Here is a 19,147-nt window from a genome sequence, read left to right as displayed (position 1 = left end):
CATTACGACGGGCAAAGTGTTATAGTACACTTCTTTTAATTGTGGCATCATGATATTGGTTTGCAATATATTTGAAATATCTTTAGTTGCTCGGTGGTAATGCCCATGCGCTGAAGGACTTCAGCAAATAATTACTAAACTTTTAATTTTCATGTGTAATTATAGTTGTCTTAGGTTGAAAATTGATTTATAAGTCATCAAGATTTAACGGTCACACTAGCTAAAATAGACGTTAAATTAAAGCAAATCAGCATAACTGGGAGTACACGTTCAGGTGACGTTGACGTGGCATCTCCACAAGTCCCACGCACGAAGCAACACGCAAAATAATCGTCACTTAAGTTGTGACGCGAAGGAGGAGAGGAGAGCCCGGCCATCATTATTTATTTTAATTTCTTATATTTTTACAGCGGCATTATTTATTCGTCGATTCGCGGTCGGCCTTGTCGATCGCTGTACTGTTGCTGGTTTGTTTCCATTTTCGTTGTTTTCTTCCCAATTTTGGTTTCTTCGCTTTGGCCTCTTCACCTCCCAATCTTCCTTCTTCCCCTTCCCGATCACTATTCTTCCATCGTCTCTCGATCGAGCCAAGTTCTTGTCTCGTGGTTTCTTCTCTATCGCACGCGAATTCCCAACCGTCTTTCCGAGATCGGTCTCGGATTCCTTCGATCGGCTTTTTTTTTTTTTTTGGTTCGAACTTGCTTCAGCGGGTCTTTCTCTCTCTCTTTCTCTGGTTGGAATTGAGGGAGACAGAATGAGCTTCCAGGATCTGGATGCGGGGCGACCGCTCGCCGGCCGGCGGGATCTGACGAACGGAAGGCAGGATCAGACGCAGGCGGTCGCCGCGGGGCTGTTCCAGATCACTACGGCCGTTCGCAACTTCGAGCGCCTCGTCAACACTATCGGAACCCCCAAGGACACCCCCCAGCTACGCGATAAGCTGTGAGCGCGCAATTCCCTTTGCCATGTCCCTTTTTGTTGTATTTATTTTCCTATTGGTCTATTTAATCTCGATACGCTGGTTCATGTTGATTTCGTTTGGTCTAGCTTTGGTTTGGCCCGCCCTTTGACTTTGTGATCGATATATGATAAACTCCAATTTACCATGGATAAGAAATTAAATCAGGGTTGCTAGTTGATCCATAAGATGGTTCCCGTGGCCGCTAACATTTCATGTCTATTTATATTTTCTTGTTAATCTACAAAGCTAGCATAACGAGGTCTATTGCTTTTGCCTTAGCATCAGAAATAAGTGGATTAATTTGTTTTTAACATTCTCAAATGCTCAATGAGAAAGAAACGATTCATGAAGTTTTGATATACAACTTATTCTTGCCCCAAAGCTTTTTTTTTATTTAAAAGAAATCTCTTGCTTTTGCCTTAGCATCAGAAATAAGTGAATTAATTTATTTTTAAGTTTTGATATAAACTTTGTTCTTGCAATATTTTTATATTTAAAAGAAGTCTCTTTCTTTGCCTTAGCATCGGAAATAAGCGGATCAATTTATTTTTAAAATTTCTCAAATGCTCAATGAGAAAGTACAATTCTTGAAGTTTTGATATAAAGCTTGTTCTTGCAAAAAATGATTTTTTTATTTAAAAGAAAATGTCTTCGGTTCTAGCATCTTTGCTTCGACAGTAAAAACAGTAATTTTAGTTCTCTTATTATTATAGATAAGTAAGAATTTAAGGTTAAAATATTGAACCGAATAGTTCAGACAGTATGGGTTATACATGCCTAAGATTTACATATTCTCACTAATAAATCTATCTATAGTCACATGCTCTTTGTTACTATTAGTTTGGTGTCCATCCAATGGAGTCTTAGGAACAGTTGGGATGATGGTCGGATGGTTAGAGGGGACAAATAGCGTCAACTTTTTTACTTTTGCTAAAACTTTAGCAAGGCCAATCAAACACGATTAGCATAGCGGAAAGTAAAAAATATGAATACAAATGTAACACGATGTGTTATGTGATTTGGAACCCTTGTTCCTAATCCACAAGTCTTCAGTGAATTATTTATGAATGCCCACTAACTTTTTAGCTTTTGGATCCTTCTAGAGGTGGAGAAATCTCTTTCACAATTTTCTTATGATGAATGACAACAAATAAGAGCAAATAAGAAGCACAACAATTGAGGCTTAGGATTGTAATAAGAGAACTTATAAATGCAAGAAGTTAAGCATAAAGCTCTAGCCTTTGCAAGCTCTCCATAGTCCTCCTTTTATAGCCTCCAAGTTGTCTTCAGTTTCACTTTTCTATTTCTTCATTGATTAATCGATTGATTGCATCTCCAATCGACTATTTTTGCAGTTGTTATGGTCTTTAGTTTGCCAATAGATCTTTGAGTCGACTCCACTTATCATATTTGACTACTCTCCGATCAATGATATTTTCACTACCGATCAACGATATTTTTTTCGACTCTTGTTATAAATTCAATTGACTGTCTAGTCAACTCAACTCAACTCGTTTAGTCAACTATCTAATCAACTCGGCCACAAATAGAAACATTTTGTTTGTTAGTTGATTAGTCTAAATCAACTGCTTAGTTGGTTCACTCACCTTCAATTGACTGGATCGTTGACTATGATTGTTCAAATGGATGAGAACTAGTGAGAGCAACTAAGAATCACAACAATAGGCTTAGGATTACAATGAGAGAGCTTATAGATGTAAGAATTTAAGCACAAAGTGTTTGCCTTTGCAAGCTCTCCATGGTGCTCTTTTTATAGCCTCTAAATTGGCTTCAAGTACACTTTTTTATTCTATCATTGACTACAATTTCAATCGATTGATTATTGCGATTGCTATAGTCTTCAATTTATCAACGGATCTTTGAGTTGACTCCACTTATCATAAGTCGATTGCTCTCCAAGGCAATAACTACTTCGATCAACTCACCTCGACTTCAATTGACTAAACCATTTTATTGTCTAAGTGATCTGATAGTTGCAACTTTCCTTTGATCAATCAATGGTCTTCTTTCTACATCTTGTTAAGGATTCAATTGATTGCCTTGATGACTTAACCTGTTTAATTGATTGTCTAATCAATTCAGCCACAAACATAAATATTTTGCTGGCTCGCAACTTAGTGGACTGAAACTAAGCTTTAGTCGACTAGATCGCCGGCTACAACTACTATAATGGATGAGAACAAGTGAGCGAGTAAGAAACACAATAATTGAGGTTTAGGATCACTACGAGAGCCAACCTTTGCAAGCGAGTAAGAAGCATAATAGATGTAAGAATTTAAGCACAAAGCGCCAACCTTTGCAAGCTCTCCATAGTCCTCCTTTTATATCCCCTAACAAAGGGGTGAAGATCCTATCTCAAAAAGGAGATTCATCGATCAAAACTTGATAAAAAAATCATTCTCTCTTGCCTTCTAAGTTGCTACCCAAAACAAGGCATTAGGATTTTAGAGAAAATTCTAATGCAAAAGTAGGTGAAAACACTAACTTTCAAATTATCAATCAACCTTCCAAGTTTCCACTACGAACTTAATTCATAACGATCTCAATTGTTTAATACACTAGCCAAATGAAACCTTGAGGGTGGTTGTCTTACATGAGCAAGTGGGTTGCTCAAACTGAGAAAGGGAGGAAGATATAGAAAGGTAGGAGATTTCTCACCTTCCTTCTTTGTTGGAAATCCCCTTTCAAAACAAGGCAGCAGCAGCCTTTCCAGAACCAGAAATCTTCCAAGCTGGCGAAAGTAGATCGACTATCTTATGAATTGAGATGGGTAATGGAAGACATTTCCATATCTGATGAAACTTCCAAACCGAAGTGAAGGTAGCAGCACAACTTCCAAATCTGGAGGGAGTGAGTAGTGGATTTCTCTCCAAATAGAGTGGGAGATAGAGAAAGATCTATTTTTTTTTCCAAATAGAGGAACTGGGAGAGAGATCGATTTATTCCCAAATAGAGAGATTGATTTTTCCCCCCCCCCCCCCCCCCAAAATTGGCAGCTGGAGAGAGATTTCTTTCTTTTTAAATTGAGAGAGAGAGAGAGAGAGAGAGAGAGAGAGAGAAATCAATTTCTTTCCAAATTGAGAGAGGGAGGAGAGACTTTAAATTACACCTAGTTTTATTTTTTTTTAAAAACCATGATATAATGGAGTGAGAGCTTTAAGATGTGAAAAAGTGTACTGCCTGTGTATCGATGAATAGTAAATAATGGTTACCATCCTTCTCTTCATCAAAATTATAAATCTGAACGTTCCCCATCTTTGAAAAGATTTCTTTAATGTCGATAGAATGCTTACTAGATTTGTTAGGTTGCTCTAATGTTGCTAAAGAATAAGAATGTTTAGTTTCTTTCTAGAAATGTGGTTGTTTTGCCCTTATTTTTATTTTTTTTTTTAAGGTGGGGTTGTTTTGATAAGTTCCTAGGTATGATGATGAACTATATTCCCTTTACTGAGCATCTCTGAGCAAACTTCTAATTGCAGTCCTAGTCCTTTATGCCATTTTTTACTTTTCAAATTAGATCATCTTTCTATTTGGTTTTGTTGGCAATAGTTTCTTCCATGTACTAGCTGTATGTTTGATGTTTTCCATGTAAAATCAATTCTTCCGTGGAACTTCTTTTTCACACTTAATTTAATATGTTTCCTGGCAGGAATAACACTAGACTACAAATTTCACAATTAGTTAAAGACACTTCTGCAAAACTTAAACAAGCCAGTGAAACAGATCATCATGTTGAAGTCAGTGTAAGTTTCAACTCTTTCCATATACCTTTTCTCTTATTTACTCTCCTGGCATTGGTGTAGCTTTAGTGTTAGTTGAATTTCCAATCTTCTGATTTATAGGTTTTCTTATGAGTTCTCATGCAATTATCCAATTGGTGTTTACAAACTTGTCTGATAATAAAGGTGTTTTGATGACATGACAGACCAAAAATACATTCCTATAGATTTTTAGGCTTCTAGCAAGGAGAAACTTATATTTTTATTTTTTTTTATAAAGTCAATTAATCATGGATGATACTGTTGTTTCAATCAATTCTTCCTTTCTCTCTTATAATTTTTTGTTGCCAATGATAAAAATCAACTCTCATGCTCACATCCTTGTAGAATATATCCCTTAAGCTATCACATTCTATTTGTCATCATTTACTATGTTGTTAGTGAAGGGTAGCCTTGACGCAACAGTAAAAGTGTTGCCATATGATCTGAAGGACACAGGTTTGAGTCTTAGAAATAACCTCTTACAAAACAGGGTAAGACTGCGTATAATAGATCCTTCCCTGGGACCCCGCATTGGTGGAAGTTTTGTGCACCCGACCACCCTTTAGCATTTACTATGTTATTAATCTTTTTACTGGGTACATATCATTTGTTAGTTAGGTTCCATTTTTTAAAGATTTCTTTTATGATCATTGTCATTATTATTTTATTACATTAACTATGTCAGAATTTCTATCCGTTCCTTCAACTCTTATCTTAACTGAAAAATGCCAACATGTATTCCACAATGAATCAGCTTACCAATGAGTAAAATATTGATTTTCTGCTGTCCACCCTTTTTACGGAATTTTATCCATAGTGGGAAATGGATGTCTATTTTTCACAGGTTTAACATGATTAAGAAATACAAGAACTTAATCAGTTTCTCATTGAGTTATCCAATGAACTCTGAACCATAAGCAAACTTTCCCTTATTCTGCTTTCTCTTGTTGGTCCTTGGCATAGAGGGATTTCAAAAGCTTGTTTCTTTTTGATTGCAACCAATAAGCTTGGATTATACATGCAATTGATGGAAATAATTTTTCTTCATAATCTTGCAATTATGGTAGAGTGCAAGAATTTTGGTAGATATGCTATAGGGATGACAATAGGGTAGGGTAGGGTGACTTGTTTTGCTGAAATTATTCCTCATTCCTAATTCAGGTTAGTGGAAACCTACTATCTACACAAAATCCAGCATAGTTTGACAGTTATGAAACATAAGAGACGCTAATAAAGTTCATAAATATATTTTATGTTCATGTTCCTTTCCACTTGTTGCTCAAGTCAAAAAAATAAGGATAAAGGGGCATTTAATCATACAATCACCATGCTGACTCATGCTGAACCTGCAGCCAAATGAATTCAAAAATTTCTATCCCTAGAATGCATAAATTGACAGCTTACAAGGCTTAATTGTTTTCATGTAATTTTCTTATGAGCATCAACATTAGTTCCTACTTTATGGGTGGATCCATTGTTTTTAGAAAAGAAATTAGAGAAAGATAACAATAATTTGTGCTCATTACAGTGTTGGTTTTGCTAACTACATGAATGGTTCGCCACAATATTCTATTCCTTGCGGGTTTTATGGAATAAGAATTCTAGCATTTGGTAATCCATGTGAACCTGGACTAATAATTCTGTCAGAATTTCTATTCCTAAATAATCCAGAATAAACCTAGAATAGACATTCTTTTGGAACATGGATTTTTAGCGTAAAAGAGATTACTCGCACCCTTGCAGTCAGAAACCTAGTGACTTAGCTGTCCCCTTCATGACCTAGAACTCTATTCCTTTCCTTGTTGCCAAAACCCTATCCTTATACTTGCTTGGCACCAAAACAATTGCTTTAGCTACAATAATTGCTGAAGAAGGTGATGGAGAGGTTTGTGCTCATTGGAATCCTATGAGCATATGTGACAGTGGTGATCCAACCAACAATACTAGAGGTTCTCAATATGCTGGAGGAGGACGTGGACATGCTAGAGATTTTGAATCAACTGCCTATGTTCACTCTTAGCTCTATTTATAGTGATGGGAATAATTTCACCATCTTGTGCCTTCTATGGAGAGATGTTCAAATAGCTTAACCATGCTTCATAAGAGATCTTTCTTTAATAAAGGGAAAAGGTGAAAGGCTATGCTCTTTCTTGTGTTAGGTTAAGGGGATCAACACAATAACTCTAATGCAAGATATTGATTTTGTAATGGAGTTGTCAGTTGGTTGAGACGAAGCAAACAGTAGGAGTTAGAATGAAGTGAATTTCAAAAGTATAGAGGGTAAATGTAGTTTTTAAATTTTGTGGTCTAAAATGACAAAAAAAGTGGATAAAGTGAAGATTCTCTATTTTTTTAAAAAAGAATCTTATAATTTGTTATTAAATTCGATTGAAGACATGGGTCTTGTTATTGGAATTTATTTTTATTTATCGTATTAAAATTAAAATCAAGTGGTGGAAGTTAAAGAATAGGAAATAATGTATCTTTAAGGAGAGGGTAGGAGCACAGACATTAGGAAAAATACACAGTGATTCTACTATTACACAAGATAAGTCGACGTCAAATTTGAAAATAGTGATCAAGAGCGTACTCAGTGAGTCAAGAGGACAGACACCAGCAAATAAATAATCTTTGTGGTGGAATGAGAAATTACAAGAGAAAGTGAAGGAAAAAACGAACAACCTATAAGTTATTATACCACTTGTAAGAATGAAGAAAACTTACAAAAGTATGCAGTAGCCAAGATAGAGGACAAGAGAGTTGTGAGTGAAACCAAGAATAAAGTTTTCGAACGCTAGTATTGATAGCTAGATAAAAAAGAAGAGAAAAGGGACATCTAAGAGAGAGAAAAATTAGGGATCTTACCCAAAGATAAATCGAATGGGGTAGTAGTGAAGGATGAGGAAATAAAACAATGATTAAAGAGGTGTTTTTATCAACTTTTTAATAAAGATTTAAGTGACCAACTTAACTTAAGAAATTTAAGTAGGTCAAACTAGTTTAGAAATTTAAATTTTTATTAGAAAATTCAAATTTCAAAAAGTAGAACAGGTGTTAAATAGGATGCAAAATGAAAAAACATTTGGACCGGATAATATTTTGATAGAGGTATGGAAGTATCTAGGGAAGTACGTTATTGAATGGTTTACGAAGTTATTCACCTGAGATTGAAAATAAAGAAAATGCCTAATTAGTGGAGCGGAAGTACTTTAGTTCCTTGGATAAAAAGAAAGGAGATGTATAAAATTGTGTGAATTGTAGGGGTATTAAGTTAATGAGTCATACCATGAAATTTTCAAAAAGAGAGAAAACGATCAAGGAAAGAGACTAAGATAATTAAAAATTAATTTGGATTCATGCCTTAAAACTTGATGATAGAAACTATACATTTTCTCAGACAACTGATTGAAAAGTATTGGGAAAAGAAGCGAGACTTACATATGATATTGATCAACCTAGAAAAAGCTTATGATAGAGTTTTGAAAGAGATTATGTGGAGAATTCTAAAAAAAGAAAGATGTTACTATAGCGCATTTTGAAATAATTAAGGATGTGTATGAGGATGTAATGAAAAGAGTGAAGATTCCAAGAGGATTAGCCGAAGCAGAAACTTTTCTTATAAAATAGGGTTACATTAAGGTTAAGCTCTAAGTCTATATTTTTTTACATTAATTATGGACGAACTCACTAGACACATCTAAGACACGTTATCATGGTGCATGCTATTTGCAAATGACATTGTTTTAATAATGAGGCATGTGAAGGAGTAAATGCTAATCTCTAATTTTGGCAGAAGACACTGAAAGTTAAAGGTTTTAGACTTAGTACAGTAAAAATAGAATATATAAAATTTAAGTTGAGTAGTAGTAGAGGCAGTAGGACAATTGTCAAAATAACAAATGATGAGTTACATGTAACTAAAAGTTTTAAGTATTTAGGATTGTTTTTGCAAAAGGATGGAGGAGTTGATAGAGATGTTGTACATTGGATATAAGTAGGATAATAGAGAATATTAGATGTTCTTTGTGAGCGTAAGGTAACACCTCTAAAGCTTAAAGGAACGTTTTACACAATAGCGGTTAGATTATATAGAGCTAAATGTTGAACTATGCGAGTTAGGCGATGTAATACCATGACAAATATTCACATTAATCGAGGAAGAGGAATATCAAAAAAGACTTGATTAACAATGATAAAATTTATTTAAATATAGATGATAAAATAGTAGGAGATTGAGTCCAATGACATTTAAGGATTTATATAACCAATCTTACTTAGTGGGATAAAGACTTGGTTGTCGTCGTCCTCATGGTATCATCATCTCTCTTAGATCTTTCTCACTGCAAATACAGTGGATACCCTCTGAAACTTGTGATTAAATGATTGCATGTGTTCAAGCATTTATTAATTCTGTCAGGCGAGTAAAAAAGTTGCTGATGCAAAACTTGCAAAGGATTTTCAAAATATCCTGAAGGAGTTCCAGAAATTTCAGAGGTTGGCTGCTGAGAGGGAGACTGCATTTGCCCCATTGGCTCCAGAACCAAATTACCCTCAAAGGTAATTTGTACTGTGTTGGATTTTTGGTTTGAGCTGCTGCATTGTTTCCTTAAATCTCAATGGTGGTGACATATGCTAGATTCTATTGGTTGGTTTTGCTTGTGGTCAGTTTTTAACTTTGGTCACTCGATAAGATCATTGTTTCAGTTTTTCAAATTAGTATTTCAGTGGATCATTGTTTTTCAGTTTTGACACGAGTGTCTTCTCATCTAGTTCCAATTGATTTATTGGCCTCTTTATTTGACAAGAATCCCTTCATGCATATTTGGTAGAAAAAGTGCTTGTATCTGAGTTGTTTGTTTCCTAACAAGGGGCAAATAGGGAGTTGGCATGGGTATTGCTATATGAACAACTAGATTTAATTAGGTTAATGATCCCAATCAGCTGTTAAGTATAGTCAATTTTTTTTTTCTAATTTATTTAATTTTCACTGTGGTTATTCTTGTAACTTACTGCAGTTACCTTCAATGCCTGTTTATATTTGTACAGCTATGATGCAACTGAAGCTGACTCTGGTTCTAGCAAACCTCGTGAACAGCGTGCTCTGCTTGCAGATTCTAGAAGGTGATTTCTAGCTCATGTCTTTTCCTAGTACGTGATGTTTCTAGGTTCTAATTATTTACAATTAGTTACTATCTCATGAAAAAATTTATTTTACCTGCACAAAGTGCTTAACAAAATTTTCTACTTTCATAATCTTTTATATGAATATTTATGAATGACAAATTTTTTCCATCTATGCTTTTGTCATTAGGGATGCTATTACTTCTTATAACAACTTAATACCTGAATGTTTCTGAACCTGAAAATTATTACTACATTACTATCCCATCAAAAAACAAAGAACCAATTGATTTTGTGCAAAACCAAAAGTACCAAATGGATGCCCAGGCAACTGATTATAAGACCCCAAGACCAACTGTCCAGATGATGGTGGGTTGTTCAAAGTAGAGAGAGACAGATGAAGAAAATTGGTATTAGTATTGGGTTAATAAATTGAAAATGATGCTATGACTAAATTGAATGAAGCCTGCCTTCAACGAGTTAGTTACTTCTTGGGTTGGCTGCAAACATGGAGACCTTTGATCAACGTCAATCTTGCAGGTGGCCATCAGAGGGCACTCGTAATCATGCAATACTCATCAGTGTTGTTGGACTTAACATGAGAAGAGACACTTCTGCTGCTGCAGCAACTTCAACATATGAGTGGCCCTGTCTCAAATTTGGTTCAATCTTGGTTGCCTACCTAGCAATTCCACGGTTCAGACCACTACCCAACTTGATCTTAGTTAGACCTTGATTTTTATCACGAGTTTTAATCTGGATTTCAGCATCACATGATCCTCAGCAGGTTCAAATTTGATCCCCTGAACATGAGAGTGAACTTTAATACACGGTCATCATGAAGGTTTGCACCAAATACTTGAGCTTAGTGGTAATGCTGCAATTTCTGTTTAGATAACAATTGCATGAGTTAAAACACTATAGTGTTGTGATTTTACATAAAAATCAAAGCCAACAAGAATATGTAGCACTTGAATAGGTTGTACCTTTAATGCATAACTTGATAGGCATACTGACTATCTATATGGATTTGATCATATAAGTTGACATAGCCAGTCCCATGTTAGGCTGTTAAATTACTTGAATAATTAATGCCAATTGCAGGTCTTTTTCCCTAGTTGTTCTTGGTAATGAGCAAATCCTGCTCTGTGACTGAAGTTCCAGTCATTGCATCTTAGTTTGTACAAGTTTAGGAGAATTTGTGATGACTTCGCATTTTTTTTCTAGAGATTTCCTAATATCATGATTTTTTTGTTGTATAGGCAAGAGTTGTTGTTGTTGGATAATGAGATTGTTTTTAATGAGGCAATCATCGAGGAGAGAGAACAGGGCATTCAAGAAATTCAACAACAGATTGGTCAGGTGAATGAAATCTTCAAGGACCTTGCCGTGCTGGTTAATGATCAAGGAATTGTAATTGGTGAGAAAAATTAAATTGGTAATGTTCATCTTCATTTGTGTTTTCCTTTTGATGAACTCCAAGTTTATTGCAGATGATATCAACTCCCACATCGAGAGTTCTCACGCAGCAACTTTACAAGCAAAATCCCAGCTTAAAAAGGCAGAAAAAACTCAAAAGTCAAATTCGTCCCTCGTAAGATCAATTTCTGCCTCTAAAAAAAGGAGCATCAACTTTTTGAATTTGTTGTGTTTTTGAGTTAGATGGGTTTTGTGCAGATGTGCCTGCTTTTGGTGATTTTTGGCATTATCCTACTCATTGTGATAATAATCATCGCAGCATGATCTGAGATTGTAGTGCACTTCAGTCAATTCTGGACCCTCGACTCAATGGTTTGATCAGACTCAACTCTAATATCATCCCACTGGTCTTCTAAAGCTGCAGCCTTGGCATAGTTTATGATATGATATTGAAGTGTATATAACAGTTTGCAACTTGAGTTCTTTGTGTGCGCTTTCTGTTGCTTTTGCTTCCAGGCGTTGAGGTGCTTCTTTTTATCTGATGCAGTTCATTCCGTCGTTCGCGTTGTTGATAATCAAGGGGCTTAACTGGAATTCTTTGTTTGTGAAGTTTGTTCAACATGCTATTCCAACTTCCAATTCGTTATGAAATTGTTTATCTATTTGTTGCTTGGGTAGATTATAGAAATGGTGTCTGGGTTAAAGAAAAAGAAATGGTGTCAGCAGACTGAAAATGTAATATCTTGTTGTAATGCATTCACTTGCATTCGTGCACAAGTGAATTGATAATCAAGGAAGGCAAAACTCTTGAATGGATCGGCTCAGTGCTCTCTCAAAATTTTTTCATTGCCAATTATCTTGAATGGTGTCTTCTTAAAATTGGTTTTGGTAGGATTAAGTGGGCTTTATTTCATTGCCAATTATCTTCCATTTTGTAACAATTCAGTGTCATGTCATACCCTTATTGCTGAAAATTAGACTATTAGTGCAATATCTGACAATGATCATATTTTCAGCTGTAGATTGGCATTTAGTAGAATAATTTTTTGTTTTTTTTGGTTTTACTGTTTTTCCATGGTGGGTATACTAGTTTTTAGTTAGTAAGCCTAATCCTGGTTGCCATTTGTGTGCCTAAAATACATTTGAGTGAGGTACTTCACTGAAGGCTATACACTATATATGTGAGCCACTGAATATTCGTCTTTGGATTGAACAAACAACAACAACAACAACAACAACAACTGGATTTACCATACAATCATTCAAGTAATTAATGTATGGATTTATAGTTGTTTATCTTAAGCCTGGTTGACAAAGATGTGTGTATGTATGCACCCAACGGAGTTGGGAATTTAAATGCACACTATTATCAATACTTGTGTGTGGGGAATTCTAACTCGTGTAATCCAATTGCTTAGAGCTAAGTTGGCGTTATATAAATAGGGTATGATCCCCGTTGAATTAGGTATTCTAATAGATCTTCTTCATTGTCAACCTAATTCCTTTGATTGACTAATTAGATCTTGTTATTTTATTTTCCTTTATACAAATCCATACATATTCTAAAATTCATGCAACCTAGAAAAACTTAATTGCCAACAAAATCTCGTCATGATTGTCTCCTGTGATTAAAATATCATCAAAATAGATTAGAATGAAAATATATCCTTTGTCTTAGCCTACTCAATCTTCTATCTTATGTTCTCTCATATGTTCAATGTTCCAGAACAACTACTTAAGGTACGATTACATTAACACATAATTCATCTATTTAGAATTTTAAATGTTATCCAAAGCTTTTCTAGTGCTCCTATCAGTATATCTCCAAAAATCCATCCTTCAAAAAAAAAAAAAGAAATTAGGAAGCCCATATAAAATAATTTTTACCATCTAATTTTATTCACAATTTGTGTGCATCCATAGAGGAAGACCAAAATAAGATGCCTTCTTCTTTAACTCAAAAAGTCGAGGACGCCAACTAGAAATTGAGAGAAGGAGATCATCATCACAAGGGAAACTGACGATGTCTTTGCAATCAACTAGTGAAGAAATTAAGGACCTTTAAATACTCCAATGTCGTATTAATCAAAAAATTATATTATTATTTTTATTATATTACGAGATATGATATATATTTACATCAAGACATTCCTATTTATTCACTCTTCAAATTTATATTTCGGTTAATAAACAGTTCGCCATAATTGCTTTCGATATGGACCGCGAATTCTGTATCCCTGTAAATATGCTTGTTTGGGCCCAATTTGAGCCCAAACTTTTGGCCCAAATTGTTCGTCTATAATACGCAACACCGCCGTCTCTCTCTCTCTCCACCGCCCCTTTCCTTCTCTTTTCCACCCCAGATGGTGGAGCAGCTTTATAAGTCACCCTCGTCGCCGGCGGGTGGCTCAACCGCCTCTCCTGACTGAGCTCTGGGCGCCCTCTTCTTTTTCCCCTTCTCCTCTAATCGATCTGCTTCCTCTCGCCTCCCTTTGAGCCTGCGCTGTGCTCGCGGCATCATGAGCAGCGTCGAAGCGGCGATAGGGGGCCGTCGTACTTTCACGGAGGCTCAGTGGCAGGAGCTGGAGCATCAGGCGCTGATCTTGAAGTATCTGATAGCAGGCGTGCCCGTGCCTCCGCAGCTCATCGTTCCCATTCGGAGAAGCTTCGAGGCCTTGACCGGACGATATTTTCACCCTTCTTGTAAGAGATCAAGGCCAAGTTCTCGTCGTTTCCCCCGTTGTTTTCTTGTTCAACCAATGGCTTCCTTTTGAAACTTATTTACTGATTCAAGTTCTCCTTTGAAGTTGATATTTTACTTTTGATGTTTGACGTCTAGATTCGATCGATGGTTTCTTGTAATTAGATATTTTGGGCAATGGTTTTCAAGTTCTCTTATTGGTTTGCTCTTAGTAAGTTGTGAACATATTTGACTTATGCCTCATGTAGCCCTTTTTGTTGGCATTTTAATGTAGCTTTATGGTTCATTCGAATTATTTTTCGGCGATTGAGTGCCTAATTTTTGCTATATATATTGCTGTTCCTCAAAATTTGTATTTCAATTTTCCAGTCAAGTTAGAAAAGGCTAGGATTTTTTTCTACCATTTACCCTGTTGGTGAAATAGTATTTAGCAGAGGTTTTTTGTTCCATCAATATGTTATCCTGGAACTCTGGTCTTTGTAACTTATAGGGTTGCGTGCACATTATGTCCTCTCGTTATCTGTGTTGAATGTCGAATATTTTCATCCTCTCCGGTTATTTTGGTTTTGTGCTATTATTTTTAGGATTGTTACTCCTTTTTTTGTTCCTTTGATTTGGGAAGTACAGTTAGCCACTGTAAACAGCTTGCAAATCCTTATACTTTCTCAAAAGGATGTTTGTCATATGTTCTTTAGAGAATTTGATAAGTCTCCTGTTTGTTAGTAATTAAATGGATATTTTGATCGATATTGAACTACTGGGTCTACTGATCGAGCTGTATTTAACTCTCTTTTGTTATTGTTTCTTCTGTTATAAAACAACTCATGCTATAAAGTCATATTTTCTCTTGAATTTAGTGAGTTACTATTCCTACTATGGAAAGAGACCAGACCCTGAACCAGGGCGATGTCGTCGGACCGATGGGAAAAAGTGGCGCTGCTCTAAGGATGCATATCCTGGTTCAAAGTATTGTGAGCGTCACATGCACCGTGGCCGCAACCGTTCAAGAAAGCCTGTGGAATCACGAACTGTCTCCCCCACTAAGAATACTTCGTCAACCTTGGCATCCCTTTCTCCCGCCAGTAGCAATACCAGTAGGAGTGGTGCTGAGAACTTCAAGAACATTACTATGCATTCAACTGCTGGACCAAGTACTCATAGTCCTTGCATCACCGTCACTGGCTCGTCTCAGCTGCCCGTGGACACCTACACCCTGAGCAATAGGTATATTACTACTTGTACATTAAGAAATGGATATGTTCCTTTACACTATGAGAGCATTTGGTTAATTTATGGTTTCTATGATATTTGGATTGTCCTGTGCTAGTGAAATCGGTAGAATCAATTAAGCTCGGCTGGTTGGTTTACCTTGAGTTCATTTGCAGCACAAGTTAATTTTTCTTACTCCGATAGATTTTATACATCAAGAGATTCCACTTATACTTATAAACAACTTTGCCAATGAATTTAGAGAAGTACCTATCATTTATGACCATTTTGGATAGTATGTATACAGTGGGGAGAAAAACCTTGGTGAATCATGGGCTGATAAAGCAAGCTCATAAGCATAGATGAGCGAACTACTAATAACTTCAATTAGCTATTTTGAACTAGTTGTTGGGCTTGTCAAATTAATAGGCTAATTTTCTAATCCATGTTAGATTAGTTCTTTTCTAAGTTTATAAATCTCATTTATTAATCCACAGCCCGCTGTGTGAGGCTAAACTACAATGTTACAATCTTTCTCACTTAAAATTTATTCCATCAAAACCTGAATTTCAACTCATGGTTCCTCCCTCATTGCCTGCGTGTGAAGCCCAGTGACAAACTCTCTTTCACATAGACAACTATTTCTTACACCTCACCATGCATAGGATTTAGTTGGCTTAGATATCAATTGTCATGATTTTCATGGATGATAAAAATACCTATTAATTTGTTATGATTAATCACTAGCCTTAAATGTTTATTAAGTCAAAATTAATAGTAGCTAACTTTTTTTGGGTTCATAAACTCCCTTTAGTAGTCCACAACTCACCATGTAAACTATACTTGTGAGATACTATCTCCCCTATTCAAGTCTTGATGCCCTTGTTAAGAGTTGAAGTCCAATTCATATTCCAAAACCCTAATTGGCAGCATGTGTGACCTAGTGGTAGCTTTGCAACACCTCACAATACTTAAGGTTAAGTCTATGCTGATTCGATAGATATCAATTTTCCATACTTGTATAAACTAGAAACTAGTCTATTAATTTGCCAAGCCTACCTATTAACTCATGATGCTTAACTCATATTTAAATATAATGCAAGAGCTACATACTTGACTTCTCAACTTTTCAAATAGTTGGATGATTGGACCAAAATAACCCATTCTTACAAATAAATTTTTCTTTTTCTTGCCATTGCAAGGACAAATAGAACTTGTTAGATCCATGTGGCGCTCATCTGTGGATTCAGTTGATTTTGTTAAGAGTTATATATAGCGAAAATAGGATAAAACCTTACAAATAATATAGAATGCTAATAAAGTTATTTATGTCGATTGAAGCCTAGCTCGTACTTCATAGCCCACTAAGTCGTTAGGTGAATCACTCCTAAAATGCACTATAAAAAATCTCTTCTTTATAGAGGTAGAGAGATCTTATAGTAGTTGTTTAATAGAAAACCCTAAATATTTATCAATCAACTCAAGACTTTGGGAGCTATAGTATATTAATTCTACATACATTGACTAAAACAACAATGGACAAATTACATTTGTAGAAGATAAAAAAACCTTCAAATAAAGGAAAACCCTATAAAAATCTTGTATCAAAGCAAGAAAACCTATATGTGAAAGCACTGAGGAGAATAAAAGGTGATAGATATCAACTACTGCGTTGCACTGAGGCAAAGTAAACCTATCAATATTGCCATAAGAGCTTCAGAGGTCGTCGATGTTCTTTGGAGAAAAAGTTTTTTTGTATTTTTCTTTTTTTTGGTTAATATACCACCAGAATAGGAGTTTGGGCGACAACTGTTGCGTGTAAAATGAAATTCTTCAGGCACGATAGAAGAGGTGATGGTTTGGTGGCACAGGCATTGGTACGGTGTGGATGGTTCGAGTAAGGAATACAAATAGAGGGATATTTTAGAAACAACTATGTGATTTGGTAAAATCCAAAGTATGGTGTGAGAGTTAAGAATTCTCAAAACCTAAGTGTGTAATTCAGTAAATTATATTTTTCATCAATATCTTGTTGATATTTATCTTTCTTAAAATACTATTTTTTTAAAAAAACTTCTAAAAAATACACACCCTTAACTTCATTAAAATTTTAGAGGAGATGAACTACCAGTGGAAACCTCATTGATGACAAAGGATTAATTTATTATGTAAATAAACAGTGAACACACTTTTCTATATTTCTTAGAATGTAATATAACTTTTATGAAGTCATGAAGGCTGAGCGACAAAGATAAACCGCCAATGACGAAGACTAGAAAAAGCAATCTAGCTATTAAGGTTGATAAAGAACATAACAAATATTTTGTTTTGCCTTTATAAAACAGAGCAAAACAACAACAACAACAACAAAAATACACTGCTGAAGGTTGGAAGAAGGAAACCCAAAATCAAGCTTAAGATTCTGATACCATTATGGAACTTAAGAACTGTATTAACTCAAAAACTTATCCAATACATGAACCTACCTCATTTTTATAAATTGATAATATGATATTTTTCATAAAATAACAAACTTTTCTAATAAAAATCCTAATTATTCAATAAAAACTCTAGCAAACTTTCCAAAAAAAACTAAACAACCTTTTATATGGAAACTAGCTATGCTATCATATCCCATAATTTATGGAATCATGATCCCATGATTTATGAAATATTTTTAGCTTAATTTTAGGATATACACAATAATAAAATTATATTTTCCTACACAATTTATATTGCTATTGGACTTAGTGACTTAAGAGAATTCTCACAAGAATTATGAAATGGATACCTTTGAAGAACCTTTTTCTTTGTTTTTTTAATGAATTTATTTGAAGAGCTTCAAGCACTTTGATCTCTAGAAATTTAGATATGTTGTTATTGTGGTAGCTCCCATTTTGGTTGTTTAAGAGATGATCTCAACCCCTTTTATGATGATTTACAGTGAAGCAATACATAGATATGAACTTCAACATGTCGAAAGGCAACAGTGAAAATAAGCATGTGTGAGATTGCATTCTGATATGCTTTAGGACTTTCTTGAAATGCAACAATGAGAATAAGCCTGTGTGAGGTTGCATTCTGATATGTCTTAGAAGTTGCCTGAAACAACAATTATAGTTCAGATGCAGTGCATCAAAATTGAAATAAGAGGCATGCATCTAGTGATCCATGAGTTTCAAGCTGTTAGATTTTTAAACAGCCATAATAGAAACTTGTGTTTCTGAAGCTTTAAAAGAAATAGTTGCTTCTTACATAACCTTGTACGGCAAAAAAATCATTTCATGGAGATGCGTAATGGCCCCAATTCTACAGGTACTTCTCTGGACTTAGAGCTGATGTGGATGAGCACAGGTTCTTTTCTGAAGCTTCTGGAAGTGCAAAGGCCCTTGGAGTTGACAACTCATGGCACCTAATGTCGACATGGTCATCCACGTTTCCTCAGTCAAAATTGCAAGATTCTTTCATTTTGAGGAATGCGTATCCTCAACTTCAGTTACTGCAAGATCATGGGCAGGTTACCCTCCCCTCGCTATCTGGACAGCAGTGCCAGGATCATTCTTTATTTGGAAGTGAATCCAGTTTAACAGAGCCAGCAAAACATGAGACTCAGCCCCTTCGACCCTTTTTCGAAGAATGGCCCAAGGCAAGAGATTCTTGGCCAGACCTTCAGGACAATAGATCAAACCGAGCCTCATTTTCCACGACCCAGCTCTCCATTTCAATTCCAATGACTTCACCAGACTTCACCAGCACGTCTTCCAGGTCACCAAACGGTGGGATTCATTCACAAACCATGTTTGTACTGCATAGTAGTTCACAGGTCAGTCTTCTTTTTCCTCTCTCGTATCCCTTATGCTATAATTTTTTTTCTGCAGAAGATTGAGAGGGAGGGGATCTCAAATACTTCCAGTCCTTCGCTGAATCTACAACGAACATCTGTTCAGTATTGCC

The 19,147-nt window shown here is 35.5% G+C and overlaps 2 protein-coding genes across 3 annotated transcripts; both read left to right on the top strand.

The window, feature by feature from the left end:
* Positions 1–447: 447 nt before the first annotated feature.
* Positions 448–11,934, top strand: LOC141823955 (syntaxin-22-like). 2 transcript variants are annotated; one of them, XR_012601419.1, is made up of 8 exons: positions 448–942; positions 4,632–4,725; positions 9,161–9,300; positions 9,790–9,864; positions 11,127–11,284; positions 11,358–11,458; positions 11,542–11,739; positions 11,831–11,934. XR_012601419.1 is itself a non-coding variant. In XM_074711165.1 (7 exons), exons 1-7 carry the CDS (start codon positions 755–757, stop codon positions 11,605–11,607), a joined length of 822 nt encoding a protein of 273 aa, XP_074567266.1. In that variant the 5' UTR covers positions 448–754; the 3' UTR covers positions 11,608–11,934. The 2 variants fall into 2 exon arrangements, 1 of the variants encoding a protein (XP_074567266.1); XM_074711165.1 differs by having other exon boundaries at positions 11,542–11,934.
* Positions 11,935–13,625: 1,691 nt separating this feature from the next.
* LOC141824775 (growth-regulating factor 5-like) lies at positions 13,626–19,147 on the top strand. Its single transcript, XM_074712113.1, has 4 exons — positions 13,626–13,986; positions 14,842–15,208; positions 18,509–18,969; positions 19,072–19,147. Exons 1-4 carry the CDS (start codon positions 13,803–13,805, stop codon positions 19,077–19,079), a joined length of 1,020 nt encoding a protein of 339 aa, XP_074568214.1. The 5' UTR covers positions 13,626–13,802; the 3' UTR covers positions 19,080–19,147.

The sequence above is a fragment of the Curcuma longa genome, chromosome 3 (genome assembly GCF_044706935.1).
Source record: "Curcuma longa cultivar G26 ecotype Majalengka, Jawa Barat chromosome 3, ITB_CL_G26_1.1, whole genome shotgun sequence".
NCBI lineage: Eukaryota > Viridiplantae > Streptophyta > Magnoliopsida > Zingiberales > Zingiberaceae > Curcuma > Curcuma longa.
This window is presented reverse-complemented; position numbering and strand designations above follow the sequence as displayed.

What these genes read in the sequence shown, in the direction of transcription:
- LOC141823955 (XM_074711165.1), top strand. Translation starts at nt 755, where the DNA reads ATGAGCTTCCAGGATCTGGATGCGGGGCGACCGCTCGCCGGCCGGCGG. An exon ending in ATCATCATGTTGAAGTCAGT is followed by an intron (nt 4,726 to 9,160) that starts GTAAGTTTCAAC and finishes TAATTCTGTCAG; the next exon opens with GCGAGTAAAAAAGTTGCTGA. An exon ending in CTGCTTGCAGATTCTAGAAG is followed by an intron (nt 9,865 to 11,126) that starts GTGATTTCTAGC and finishes TTTGTTGTATAG; the next exon opens with GCAAGAGTTGTTGTTGTTGG.
- LOC141824775 (XM_074712113.1), top strand. Translation starts at nt 13,803, where the DNA reads ATGAGCAGCGTCGAAGCGGCGATAGGGGGCCGTCGTACTTTCACGGAG. An exon ending in ACGATATTTTCACCCTTCTT is followed by an intron (nt 13,987 to 14,841) that starts GTAAGAGATCAA and finishes TCTTGAATTTAG; the next exon opens with TGAGTTACTATTCCTACTAT. An exon ending in ACCTACACCCTGAGCAATAG is followed by an intron (nt 15,209 to 18,508) that starts GTATATTACTAC and finishes CCAATTCTACAG; the next exon opens with GTACTTCTCTGGACTTAGAG.